Raw genomic sequence first — 13,965 nt, 5'->3', positions numbered from 1 at the left:
TGCATATGTTCTGTGATTTGCCATTATGCCCTCATGAATGAAGGTGATTTAGATCCTGAACTACCTTACTGTGCCTTTGGTTGCAAGGATGGCAAGAGGGGTCTGACTCTGGATGGACAGATACGGAACAGAGTTAGTTAAAGTGGAGAGGCGGGGTCTTCACCTGTGGTCCTAAGTGATGCTTAGTCATGAAACAGGGTAACTTCATAGGAGGCATGCAGCAGTCAATTATGAAGGTCAGGTAAAAGGGCCTGCTCCTTTATCTGGTGATGCTGAAAGTAATATTTATTCCTGGAGTCCAAGAAGAAGAAAAGAAGACACACACACACACACACACACACACACACACACACAGAGAGAGAGAGAGAGAGAGAGAGAGAGAGAGAGAGAGAGAGAGAGAGAGCGCACGCACTGGAACACAGAAAGGCAAGGTCAGGGAGTAGTAGGCATGGGAACTACAAACATAGAGCCTGCCTTTGAAAAGACTCTCAGGGCCACAGGCAGGATGCTCTCCCAGGAAGCCTCTGCACTTCCTTCTGACTTTCTCCTGCGGTCCCCACCTCCCACAGCCACCACTCCCCTCAGTTCTCACAGAGTACCTAGTCCCCTGGTGTGCCCACTGCACATGCTCCGTGGGCAGAGTTGGGTCAGGGCTGATTTCGTGTGCAGGCTTCTTCCCTGCACACACTTCTGCTGGCCCCACCTTGAGGCAGGCTCTGCATTTCTTCCGTCCTGTTTAACATATTCGCCTTCCCTTATCCTCCCACTACTATCATAGGCTCCTGGATGGAGGGCGAATGGCCAGCCATCTCTCATATGTGGGGCTGGGTGGTTGGATAGTTAATTAAGACGCAGTGGCAGAGGTAGACACACAGAGAGGCACACTGGCTTTTGTCTGTTTCTTTGCTCACTCTCGTGTGTTGGGAACAGATCCCTTTCTCACCAACTGGACTAGTCCACCTGACCCTAGCCGGAGAGGTGCACACAGATGGCTCAGCAGCTTGCTGTGGTGGGCTTCAGGTGTCCTTTTGTCCCCTGAACAACACATCTAAGCCAGGGAAGGGCTCCTGTCTTTATTTTAAGAAGGTAGAGAGATGGGCCTGACCCTGCAGATCAGCTGATGAGGGACCTGCTTCTTGCTAAGTGTGCTTCTTGTCCAGCTGCCTTCAGAGAGGCAACTGCAGATATCTGGCCTATGATTTTTGCCCTTATATGACTTCTATAGGAAATTAGATAAGACCTCTCGAGGGACAGGGGCGTGCCGGTAGTGACTGTGTGTATGTGTGTACATGCACGTAAGTGTGTGCTTACAGGCACATGTGTGTATACCCACATACCCAGGCTCACACGATAGCACTTTCAAACAGTGCAGTTGATTGTTTCTCTGCTAGCCTCATGGCGCTATGCTCTGTGGAGGGACTGGTGTCTTTGGTGGAGGCAGGCCTCTGGCTCTGCTGATTGACAGCTCTTCCCTTATTTTATTCTAATATTCAGTGCGGGGCTCTCTTAAGGAGCCTGAAGATGCTCAACAGAGAATTGAGAATGCTCACATTATACAGAGCAAGCAAAAAATGCTTTTGTGAGCTTATAATTTGCATTTAGTTTGAGAGCATTTTAATGAATCACAAAAGCCTGCATTTTGTTTGAATAAAGGATGCTCAGCCTTTTTTTCCTCTTCCCAGGTAAAGTACACGAGGCTCTTGCTTAAATGAAGCATGCAATTTTAATCAGTCAGACCCTTAAAAAGAAAGAAAAACAGCTGCTACTTGTTAATTGGCAAATATCTTCTCCAATGAGTTCATGATTTATTCACAGTTTTTAATAAAGACCCGAGTTCCACCGAGGAAGGTGTTACCGCCATGTTCTACTTGTGGTCACTTCTGCAGCTAGATGACCCCCCATCGAGAGTGAGATGGCTTCTCAAAGTCCACCCTGTCCGTCCCCTCCTAGTGTCCACTGAGTGCACGGCATCCAATCCAGTCCAGATGGACACCCTGGAGCACCCTCGACATGATGCCTGCAGGCACAGCACCCAGAGCGAGCGCTGTGGGGTCGGACCCTCCAAGGCTGGCCTGTTCTCTATTCAGTTGCACATACTGAGGCCATTCTCCTGGGCCAGGCCTGCAGAGTCTTGGAAGGGTGGGACATGTTGCTCACCCTGGAGTGTCCCCTCTGTTCTCCGTGCTCCTGCCTACAGTGGAAGTGAAAGTGGCAGCCAGGGCCTTTTCACTCTGTCTTGTGAAGTTCTTGCTCACAGGTTTTCTTTGTAAAATCTTTTTCAATATTGTGTGTGTGCATGAGTATGCACGTGCATGCGTGTGTATGTGTAGGTCAGAGGACAGCTTTGTGAAGTTGATTCTCTCTGTCCACCTTCCCGTGAGATCTGGCATGGCATTCAGATTCCCAGGCTTGTGTAGCCAGTGTCTTTACCCACCTAGGCATGCCAACAGTCCATGTTAATAGAGTTTCCTGGACTGATTCACCTGGTTCCAGTGGGAGTCTCCATTTTTCTTTGTCTTCCCTGGGACAACATCTTGGTAGCTGGGGAGTACTGAGCTATCATTGAGAGGGACTCTCATAACTGACCAGTGTTTTTGTTTTTTTTCCCCCCAAGACTCAGCAAGTAGATGTATAAGCAAGGATGCTGATTTCCTCTGTCTCTGTGAGGTGGTCCCTTTGGTCACAGAATCCCATGGGAAGCACCAAGGATCTCTAGTAGAAGTGGATATGACAGCACATTTATTTTAGCTGTGTCATAAAGCCTAGACATCTTTGCTGCACACAGCCCTCAAGCTCATGTGCATGAAATGAACTTGTCTTGTTTTCTAATATTTTGGTACAGCAGCACTTCTTGGATGTGGTAGGAAGTGCCTCCCTCAGAAGACCTTCCTGTGCTGTATAGTGAGGTGGGAGCCAGTGAGCGCAGTGAGGTGGGAGCGCAGTGAGACAGTGCAGTGAGCTGGGAGCCAGTGAGCGCAGTGAGGTGGGAGCCAGTGAGCACAGTGAGGTGGGAGCCAGTGAGCGCAGTGAGGTGGGAGTGCAGTGAGGTGGGAGCCAGTGAGCGCAGTGAGGTGGGAGCGCAGTGAGGTGGGGAGCCAGTGAGCGCAGTGAGGTGGGAGCGCAGTGAGGTGGGAGCACAGTGAGACAGTGCAGTGAGGTGGGAGCGCAGTGAGACAGTGCAGTGAGGTGGGAGCGCAGTGAGGTGGGAGCAGTGAGGCGGAGTGCAGTGAAGTGGAGTGCAGGTAGCCAGTGAAGAGATGGGGACTGCTACAGATGCTTCCAGACCTTGCTATGAATATCATAAGTCCAACATCCCCTGAAGCTTTTAGGCATCCATGTTTATTTGACACTTGTAACCCCCCTGCCCTTCCCAACATTTATTTTAGATTTTGTATTTTAAACATAGTAAGAATAGAAACATAGTTATGAATCAGTTAGATACCTTTTAATGCCTATTAAAGTATAGTCCCAGGTGAGACTTGACCATAAGCTCTGATGCTGCCATCTCCTAACCAATGACCTGGACAGCTTTGCATTGCTCAGTCCTGATTTTGTAACCCGGAAGAGAATTTAGGAAGAATGTGGAGTCCTTACTAGTAAGTGTAGATTTAGAATGCTTTTCACATTGAAAAGTTCAGTAGAGACCAGATGAACTTCTGACACTCCCACACATGACTCGGTAACTTGCCTTTGCAGCAGCTGGATCTTGAGACACACACAAAAGGGTTCCTTTGTAGATAATAGGCTTCTTACAGGCAAACTGCCTCTCCCTTTATGTAGGAAGGAAAGGAGGGAGGGCAAGGTCCTGTTTAGTTAATCCCGTGAAATGTAGAGTCACACAGTGGTCTGTGGAGGAACCACTTCAATGTAGCTGAGATCCTCATCCATGACACCGCTGACTTTCTGAATATGGCTAGGCCACGAGTGGTGGCAAGCTGTCCTGTGGGCATCCCTGACCCTGCCCTGCTAGATGCCGGTAGCATCTCCCAAGTCGTGACAAAAAAGATGTGTCAAATGTCCTTGGGAGTATAAAGTCCCTTTAGTGAGATCCCTGGGCTGCAGGACCTTCCTTAGAAGAACAAGGCTGGCCAGGTCCTTGGCTTTGATAGCTTTGCACAATACCTGGATTTGAATGAAGCCTTTGGTCTAAAGATGTGCGAAATGATGAAAAAGATGTCTAACATGATTGAATAAATCTTTTAGAGATTGGTAAACTTTAGAAGACAGTGGTTTTAAAGCAATTTAAGTTGATATCAATTGATTTTTACCTAAAAAGAAAGAAGGAGCCAGCAGTGGCCAATCTGACCCACTGCTCCCAGTTTTCATCACACCCCCCTCCCCCCCACCCCCACCCCAATCACTTGGTCACTTTGAATGTCTATCACTTAGTGAGGTCTCCATTGCCTGGGATCTGATGTCCTAGAGAGACTGGAACAGGAAAAGGGCTGCCAGCTGGTTCTGCAGGAGGGCTGGGGGCAGGCATCTCAGGAGGGAGTCTGGGCTCAAAGCTGTGTGACAAGGAAGGACTTGTTAGTTTCCTTTACAGTTTAGAATAGTAAGTGTGAAATTGGTGGCAATAGTGTGTGTGTGTGTGAATGTGACCCCATTTATCCCACTTTCTCAGAGACCCCTGTGGTGCTATTGATCAACCATCCAGTGGTATAACTTAGATCAGGAGTTAGAAACTGAAGCCAAGCAGGCATCGCATGCATGGGAGAGGGGGGTGCTGGATCTGGTAGGCTGTGAGGGGACGAGGGAGCCATACTAGACATGTTGCCACTGCATCACTTATGCACCTTTGAGCTCTGCCATGCTGATTTGAAAGGCATGGGATGCGGAAGGAGTGAAGCCATAGACTAGTAGTTGGAGGAGAATTTCTCCAGTGGTCAGTTGTGTTGAGGCTGAGGCTGTTGATTTGCTGCCCCCGTGCCCCCTCAGAGTTGACGCCCATGTCCCTGTGCCAGTCACTGCCTCTCTGTTTCCCATTGATCTTTCTGTTGTCTTAGGCTCATCCCCACCATTTCCAACTTGGCAGATTACCATCTCCTTTTGAGGGGTTTCTCAATGCTCCCCACTTCCTTGTGGGTATGAAGCCCAACTGCTCTCCCAGTACAGGGAGACAAAGCAGTTGCCCTTGTTGGACTATCTTAGCCACTCCGGTAAAAGAAAGCAGCACATTGTGACAGTTGTTGGGGTTTCCTTGGTCACGGGAGACGTTAGGAAGAATTATTCCCATGGCATCACTCATGAAGAAGCACCTTACAATTTGAAAATGTCCCAGTTCCTTGGGTCAGCCTGTGAAGTTTCTCTTAATGTGTGAAAAATGGGTCTTTGTCAGTAAAAGCGCAGTTCAGTGGGAAATGTGAGCTCTGCCAACAGGGACAACTCCATACCTTCTTGGAAGCAAAGGTAAGCATCCACCCAAGGCCATGGGAGACAATGGGGTCAAACTTCCCAGCCCTGCATTCTGGGTGAAGGCCGTCGTCTGCTTTCTCTAGGGGAGCCCATAAGTAGCGAGCACCTCCACCGTGCTGTCAACGTGAACGATGAAGATCTCCTGCTCCGAATCCTGGAAGGAGGGTGAGAGAGCACAGCGGGTGTTCTGTCCTTTTCCCGCAGCCCTGGCACAGACACACACCACACGGCTCTATTTTGTTTTCCTAGACAGATTCTCTAGCACCTTCCCTCCCACATTGACCTCAGGTGACTGGTATGAGGTAGGGAAGCCTAGCTAATAAAGAGTCATAAGACCCCTGTGAGTGATTTTTTTTTTTAATGAAAACTATCAAAGGAAATGACAGGTCCGGGCATCACACTTTGGCCCCAGCTATAATTATTATCCTTTGGCTCTCGGCCCAGCATCGAGTACAGGTCAGTCTGAAATGCCCACATGTGATACCAGGTGATGCTGGGAATCAGCGGACAGCTGGCCTGGAGACCAGAAGGTTGGGAGGACTCTAGAAAAAAGGGGAGGGGCTGGAGAAATGGCTCAGTGGTTAAGAGCACTGACTGCTCTTCCAGAGGACCCGGGTTCAATTCCCAGCACCCACATGGCAGCTCACAACCGTCTGAAGATCCAGTTGCAGGGGATCTGACACCTTCACACCAATGCACATAAAATAAAGTTAAATAAACCATAAAAAATATTTAAAAAAAATAGAAAAAAGGGGAGGGGCACAGCTGCTACAGGAGTGATGCTTGAGGGTGCCCCCGCCCCCCATGTAGACGCAATTTAGATTATTCTGTAGCATGGTTTTGTGCATCTGAGAAGGCAGTGGTTTCTGAACTGGGACTTGGTAAGTTGATGAGAAGGTTCCACAGAATGCCAAGCTCCTTGACTGGCAACACGAGATGGGCATTCTTCCCTTAGGAGAGTGAGGAGCCAAGGGAAAAGCCCAGGCCCTGGCCATACCTGCTTCTATGGTGGAACGGAGCATTGGTGCCATGCTGTTCCCAGCTCACGCCAAGAGGCTTTGCTGGTCACAGACAATTCCACGGAAAGGCACGATGGTTTTGAGTTGGAGGAAGCTCCCGTTCCAAGTAAAATGACAGTGTTTTTCATGAAAAATTAAACCTTTAAAGCTATTAGGGCAGTGTTTGTTAAAAAAAAAAATGAGCTGGGCAGTGGTGGCACATACCTTTAATCCCAGCACTTGGGAGGCAGAGGCAGGTGAATCTCTGTGAGTTCGAGGCCAGCCTGGTCTACAAGAGCTAGTTCCAGGATAGGCTCCAAAAAACTACAGAGAAACTATGTCTCAAAAAATCAACAAACAAACAAACAAAAAAACTATTAGGGCATTGTGAGACAAAAACTTAAAGGTCCAAGAGCAACGGACAATTTTGGTAAAATGAGCCATTTCAGCCCCTGTGGATGCTGTTAACTTCAGGGATCTCTGTTGCGAATGACAAACTTCCTCTCTCTTTTCCTTAAGCCATGTAAAGGTGGACGTGCCCAACAAGTTTGGCTTTACTGCCCTCATGGTTGCTGCTCAGAAAGGCTATACCAGGTACGGCTTCTCCCTGTCCCTGGAGGTTGTAGCCAGCATGGGATGATGGTAGCTTCTTTTTCCCTCCCCAAACGCTCCCCTGGAATGGCTTGGGTTCGGCAGCACACAGACTCGTCTGTATTTAGTCTCACACCATATATTGTAGACGTCTTGGGAACAGTCAAGATTGGAATTTGAATTTCTTTAAACAAAGTGGTTGAGGACATTTTGGGAATGGTCTTCCCCCTTGAGGTTGCCATTAGCTGTCCCGCAGGGATGGCTGTAAGTACTAACATCTTATCTTTCAATCATATTCCTCTTTTGATTGCAACAATGCCAACTGAGTGACACTAGAAATGTTCTCATTAAGTGTTTCTGTTTGATCCTATATTAAAAACAGCCATTAAAATGACACGAACTATTTGTGCCTTGTGGGCAGGGTTGGATATGATTGTCTGATTGACTGAAGGCTGGAACCCTATTTTCAGTGGGGATTAGTGGGCTTCCCGGGAGTTTAACAGAATTCTGTCTTCAGAATGGGTAAAAAGGGCAGGGTGGTAACGATGCCTTGAATGTCACATTACTAAGTTTTCAACTTGGTTCCGCCCAGGCTTGTGAAGATCCTAGTTTCCAATGGCACAGACGTGAATCTGAAGAACGGAAGTGGCAAGGACAGGTAGGAGGTGGGGTAACTCCAAGCTGACATAGTTGCCTGCTGTGTTATTAGACTGTTCTTGGTTTGTTTGTTTCTTTTGCCTTACACATTTTGTCCAGTTTATTGTGAAAGTTCTGAGAGGTGTTTGGGTCCTACTGGGAAGATGGGATAACAAAAGCTGGCTTGTTCATCTGTGGTCTTGTTCATCAGATATGACCTGCCCAACCTCCTCCAGGTCAGTAATGCATAGCTGTAAAAACAATACCACCAACTCTGCCTAGGGACACGGCTCCTTTCTTGGGGGCTCTTGTTACATTCCAGCTTCCTCTGCTGCCCAAGAAGCCCAGGTGTTTGTAAAGCAGCAAAGTCAGCATCAGAGATACCACTGCAAAACATGGCTATGGTTTCCATCACACCAGCTGGGGGTGTTACAGTGGGTGGGTCTCAACCTTCCTGATGCTGTGACCCTTTAATACCTCATGCTGTGGTGACCCCTAACCATAGAATTATTTCATTGCTACCTCATAGCTGTAATTTTGCTACTGTTATGAATCATAATGTCTGATATGCAGGATGTCTGATATGTGACCCCTCTGAAATGGTCATTCAACCCCAAAAGGGATCACGACCCACAGGTTGAGAACCATTAGTCTTATAGGAAGTGGCTAAGGGAGAGCTTGGTGTTCATGGACAGATGAACACTTTGAAATACTTCAATACCAGCTGTTGTAGCTGTTGTAATAATTGAACTATTTTAGCACATCCAATGATTATTTGATGACGACTACATGCCAGGCACCATGCTTTAGTACATGGGTCAAACAGGGAGACAAACGATACCACCTTTCCTCAGGGTGCCCGCAGGGTACATGGTGTCCTCAGGGTGCCCACAGGGTACATGATGTTCACAGGTCGAAGGCATAGGCATTGCCTGCATACACTCTGATCATATGCCATACTTTTTTGTGTGTATGTGTGTTTATGTCTGTGTATGTACATTTACGTGTCAGTGTACATGTGTGTGGGTGCACATTTCTATAGGTGTGATTATAAAAGTTCGTGGAGGCCTTAGTTAACTGAAGGTGTTACAATTGGGAGGCAACTACCTTGCTTTCTGAGGCAAGGTCTCCCATTGGCAGCCAGCTGGCAGACTCAGCTGGACTGGCTGGCCAGTCTGCAAGTTCCAGGGAGCTTCCTGTCTCCACTTGTACCACCGGTGATGAGTTAGAGGTGCATGCTGGCATACCTGGCTTTTCACCTGAGTGCGAGCACTTGACCCACCGAGCGATTGCCACAAACTCAAATGTGGTTTCTAAATCCAGAGAGGCCATCTGTTCCATTCCGGTTCAGTGAAAGATAACATTGAGATATAATTTTTAAATTATTTTCTGAGTGACTCTTAAATCAGTCTGGAACTAAGCCATCAATTGGCTGAAGAGTTTTGAAAAAAACATTTCCAGTTTACAAAGGAAACATTTTAAGGGAAGTAGAAAACAGGCAGGAATTGAAAGAGCTAGAAAGGGATTAATGGTAATATTTTCACGTTGCAAAAATGTATAGGATACCTCTTAACAAAAATCTTCATGATAAACTGATGTCTTGTACATCAAAGAAAAGAAATAAAATTGGACACTGGGAAGAGAAATAATGGTTAGAGAGAAGGTATTTGAAAATGAAAAGAAGGTAACGCTTTGTGTCTCATAATAGATTTGGTAATTGTGTTGAAATGTATGCTTTTTAGAGAAACTCAGGGCCACCAGAATCCACCCAGGAAGTGGAAAATTGAAAATGAATAGCATCTATGTAAAACATAAAAATATGTGTTCAAGTGTTTGCTCCATAGGGGCTCTTGCTTCAGGTTTGCATGTGTTGGTCCTAAGCTCAGAGTTTCCATGGCAAAGACAAGCTGGAAGCTGCAGAGAGTATCAGCATTATTGAGAACATATGAGCAGGGCTGGGGTGCAGCTCAGTGTTTGCCTAGAGTACAAATCCCTGGGTTCAACCCCACTCCTGGAAGAAAATGGTTGGCAGGTCCTTTGCATGTTTGTAGGTATTTATATTTATAACCTCCTTCCTCCCAGTCAGAAAAGTATTTAGAAGGTAAGGAAATTCCTATTAGAAGATTTCTAACCTAACATCCTTCCTTAGAGATTCAAGGTGAAGGGAGACCTTAGGTGCAACTCGGCGCCTTGTTAGAATTGGCCTAGGAGTCTGTCAGCAGAAGGATGTAGGTAGAAAGGTGTACAAGCACAGTAGAGTTTTATTCTGCCCTAAAGCACAATGTGGTGATGTCTTCTGGGAAATGATACAGCCAGGCATCAGCAGATTATTTGAAATAAGCCAGATTTTGATTTTTTTCTTATTTGTGGATTCTAGAGTTTATATAGATGCATAGCCATTTATGTATAAATTACATGAAAACAGGAGCAGGACCAGGCAGGGGCAGAAAGGAGGGAAAGTGAGGAGGGTGGAGGTTATGAGTTGGAGTATGTGGTCTACTTGAGAGAAATTGTTTTTATGAAACCCAACATTATGTACAACGAATGTACATGTGCTGGATAGTTTTATGTCAACTTGACCAAAGCTAAACTCCTCTGAGAGGAGGGAACCTCCATTAAGAAAATGCCTCCACAAGATAGGGCTGCAGGCAAGCCTATAGGACATTTTCTTAATTAGTAGTTGATGGGGGAGGGACTAGCCCTTTGTGGGTGGTGCTGTCCCTGGACTGGTGGTCCTGGGTTCTATAAGAAAGGGGGCTGAGTAGGCCAGATGGAGCAAGCCAGTAAGCAGCACCTCTCCGTGACCTCTGCGTCAGCTCCTGCCTCCAGGCTCCTGTCCCGTTTGGGTTCTTGTTCTGGCTTCCTACTGTACTACAATGCAGAAGTGCAAGCCAAATAAACCCTTTCCTCCCCTATTTACTTTTTGGTCATAGTATTTCATTGCAACAATAGAAACCCTAACTAAGACAGTGCATCATTTAAAAATGTATTTTATGGCCAGACAGATGGCTCAGTGAATTCCTAACACCCGTGTAAAACGCCAGGATGGCTGTGTGTATCTATAATCCCAGTACTGTGACGGGGGCATGTGGAGGCAGCAAGACTACTGGGGATTATTGGCTGCTAGCCTAGCTCCAGGGTCAGTGAAAGATCCGTCTCAAGGGAATAAAGCAGAGAGTGCCAGCACAGAAATCCTGTGTGCATAAACACCACAACAGACCCTCAGCCTTTGGAGGGTGCCTGGCACAGAAGTAGCAGAAAGTGCCAACATTTCTTATTTGTTATGTTTTGCGATGGAGGATTAGTTAGTCTCTTAGTTTGGGTTTTTATTGCTGTGAAGGACAGCACGACCAAGTCAACTCCTATAAAGAAAATATTAAGCTAGGGTGGCATGAAGAAAGCATTTAATTGGGGAAGCTCATTTACAGTTTCAGAGGTCCAGTCCATTTATCATCATGATAGGGAGCATGGTGGCATGCAGACAGACATGGTTCTGGAGCTGAGAGTGCTACATCTTGACTCAGGCAACAGGAAGTAGACAAACTCACACTGAGGGAAGCTTGAGCAAGAGACCTCAAAGCCTGCCCCCACAGTGACACACTTCCTCCAACAAGGCCACACTCTGTAATAGTGCCACTCCCTTTGGGGGCCATTTTCTTTCAAACCACCACGGTATGACTGTGTTTTCCATGCTGGTTTGGAACTCATACTTGTGCCTCAGCCTCTGGGGGAGACGGGATGACAGGTGTATATAGTCCTGCCTATCACTATACAAAATGGTCATTTCTTAGCAACAGCAAATTCCTTCTGAGTTTGCAGAGAGCTGGGGTGGGAGTGCAGTGAAGAGCAAAGACAGCATAGTGTCAAACCCCAGTCCTTCAAGGACACAATATAGCACCCTGGATAGCAACCTTCCTTATGTAACCCATGGGTTATCGCAGGCAATGAATGGGTTAATATATGGGCACATGTGAAGCAGCTCTCGGCGAATGCACCTTATATTCTGTTTCATGATTGGACAGTATTTTGGAAGATACAGGGGTAAGAGGTGTGATTCCTCCTGGCCTGCAGAACCCAAGAGAAACAACTAGCAAAGACCTGAAACTTAATAAGAAGGTTTCCTGACATGGCAGTCATAAGATGATTAAAAACATACTAGGTGTACTGGCACACACCTTTAATCTCAGCACTCAGTGGACAGAGGCAGGGGGATCTCTGTGGGTTTCAGGCCATCCAGGGCTATATGATGAGACTCTGTTTTAAGAAAGGTACTAACTCATTTATATCTAAACACAGTAGAGTAGAATAAGTCCCCGAAGGCAAGAAGCCTGATAAAAATACACAGCTCCAGAACTATACTGAGAGATCCAGAGATGGGAACAATCGGGATCTACACCACACTTCAGAATGGCAAGAATGCGGCACCATTTTCTATTTTTCTCAAATTAGCATATAGATTGAATATAGCCTCAAATGGAATTATTCTTGGGAACCCGTTAAAATGATTGTAATTTATCTGAGTGAACAAATGGATGGCAATAGATACTAAAACTTTTTCAGAGACTGTGAGGACAGCTATTAAAATGCCTTAAGAATTAAACCAATTAGAGAGGTGGGCACTGTGCAAAAGATTGGAAGAAGATAAACAGGATAGGCAGAACCTAATGTATGATGGTCGAGGTGCTACAGATGGATGGAGAAGGTACCAGAAAAAGGCTATTCGAGAAAGAAAATAAGTAAGATCTTGGCCTTCCAGCAAGCATCAGAGCACATGTCAAATGAACAGAAAATTAAATGTAAAAAGTCATAAAATACCACGAGGAAGTAGGGATTTAGTCGTCTGACTCTGTAATGCGCAAGGCCAAATTGGGAAGGAGAAGCTGCATAGCTAGGGCTGTGCGGGTGAACACTGAGCAGCGTGCAGGGAACAGAGTCTGTCCATGCGCATCCTCAGCCAGGGACAGCTCCCTCTGCCCAGCAACTCACACAGACTGCAGTCAGAACATATGTGTGTGGTAATAATAATTAATAAAGGTGGAGTAGTTGGACATTTCCAGATGGAGTTGTTAAAAGCCATGTCATGATGCAGACAATTTGGGAATATACATGGGCCAGGTCCTGAGGGCTGGGGTCTAGCTCAGTGGTGGAATGTTTGCTGTGTACTTGGTATAGGTGAAAATTTGAGCATCCATTTCCTTCCATTTAATGTGAGAAAACACATACACTCACAATCTGAGATCCACATATACACGGTGACTTACACACACGCAATCTGTGTATATATGTATATATACACAAGTACACGCACAAATGATTCACACTCGCACACACACATACACACATGCACACACACACGCACATAATGTAAAAGTAGAAAGGAGACTGGAGAGGGAGTGGCTGGCAGGAGGTGGAGGGGAAGGAAAGGGCAATGAGTATGTGCTAATACAAAGCTCAGAAAGGCCATGGCCACTCACACACTGATTCAGGACTGATCTAGGACTTCTACACCCAGAGAATGCTCAGAAGTGCAATTAAGGTTTTATAGTCAGGGCATCTTTCTTAGGACAATCAAGGATTTGAATAGTCCCAGTGTCCTTGTGTGGTCATCTAGGGACTACCTTTTTTTACTGAGATGATCTTCCATTTTATTTTTCAACTATTTATTTAGATCCTTTTCAAACATTTAGAAAATGTGGAAGAATAACACAGAAAACCCCTGCCCATGCTCCACTGAGTCTTGGTGTAGGTGGACTTTTCTGCCTAGCTCTGTCCCACTAGCTGCACTTCAAGTAACCACACAGGGACTTAATATTAATTATGAATGCTCAGCTGATAGCTGAGGCTCGTTTTTAGCCAACTCTTATAACTTAACCCATTTCTATTAATCTGTGTGCTGCCCCGAGGCTCATTTACCTCATGTAGGTACATCCCATCCTGCTTGCTTATGGTGTCTCCTCTGACTCTGTCCTTCTTCTTCCCAGTATCCTCCTAGTCTGGCCCTCCCACCCAGTCTCTCCTGCCCAGCTATAGGCCAGTCAGCTCTTTACTAACCAATGGAAGTAGTACATGTTTACAGTGTACAAAGGTTGTTCCACAGCAGCTTGGCAGGGCTGACATGTGCCCATATTTATAGAAAGCCCCTCCCACGTGTGTGCTTCAGTCACCTTCAGTTGTGCGCTCCTGGAGGCACGCCTGCCATCACAGCACACTTGGGGTCCTTCTCCCCAACCCTCTAGTGTCACCAACACCCAGGCTCCTGCTTGTCCTCCAGATGTCACTCTTAGTGGTGGGTGCTGGGGCGAGATCACGAGTCAGCCTTTCCCCC

The 13,965-nt window shown here is 46.5% G+C and overlaps 1 protein-coding gene across 1 annotated transcript in view; it reads left to right on the top strand.

The window, feature by feature from the left end:
- The window catches only part of Fank1 (fibronectin type III and ankyrin repeat domains 1), a 103,485-nt gene that overhangs the window by 83,347 nt on the left and 6,173 nt on the right, over nt 1-13,965 (top strand). Inside the window, exons 4-6 of the mRNA XM_041667041.1 lie at nt 5,499-5,580; nt 6,933-7,007; nt 7,597-7,662. Coding sequence (XP_041522975.1) covers nt 5,499-5,580; nt 6,933-7,007; nt 7,597-7,662 — 223 coding nt within the window. The remainder of the gene's footprint in view (nt 1-5,498; nt 5,581-6,932; nt 7,008-7,596; nt 7,663-13,965) is intronic.

The sequence above is a fragment of the Microtus oregoni genome, unplaced genomic scaffold (assembly GCF_018167655.1).
Source record: "Microtus oregoni isolate MIOR12 unplaced genomic scaffold, Mior012 000016F_ref0000370, whole genome shotgun sequence".
NCBI classification, from domain to species: domain Eukaryota; kingdom Metazoa; phylum Chordata; class Mammalia; order Rodentia; family Cricetidae; genus Microtus; species Microtus oregoni.
This window is presented reverse-complemented; position numbering and strand designations above follow the sequence as displayed.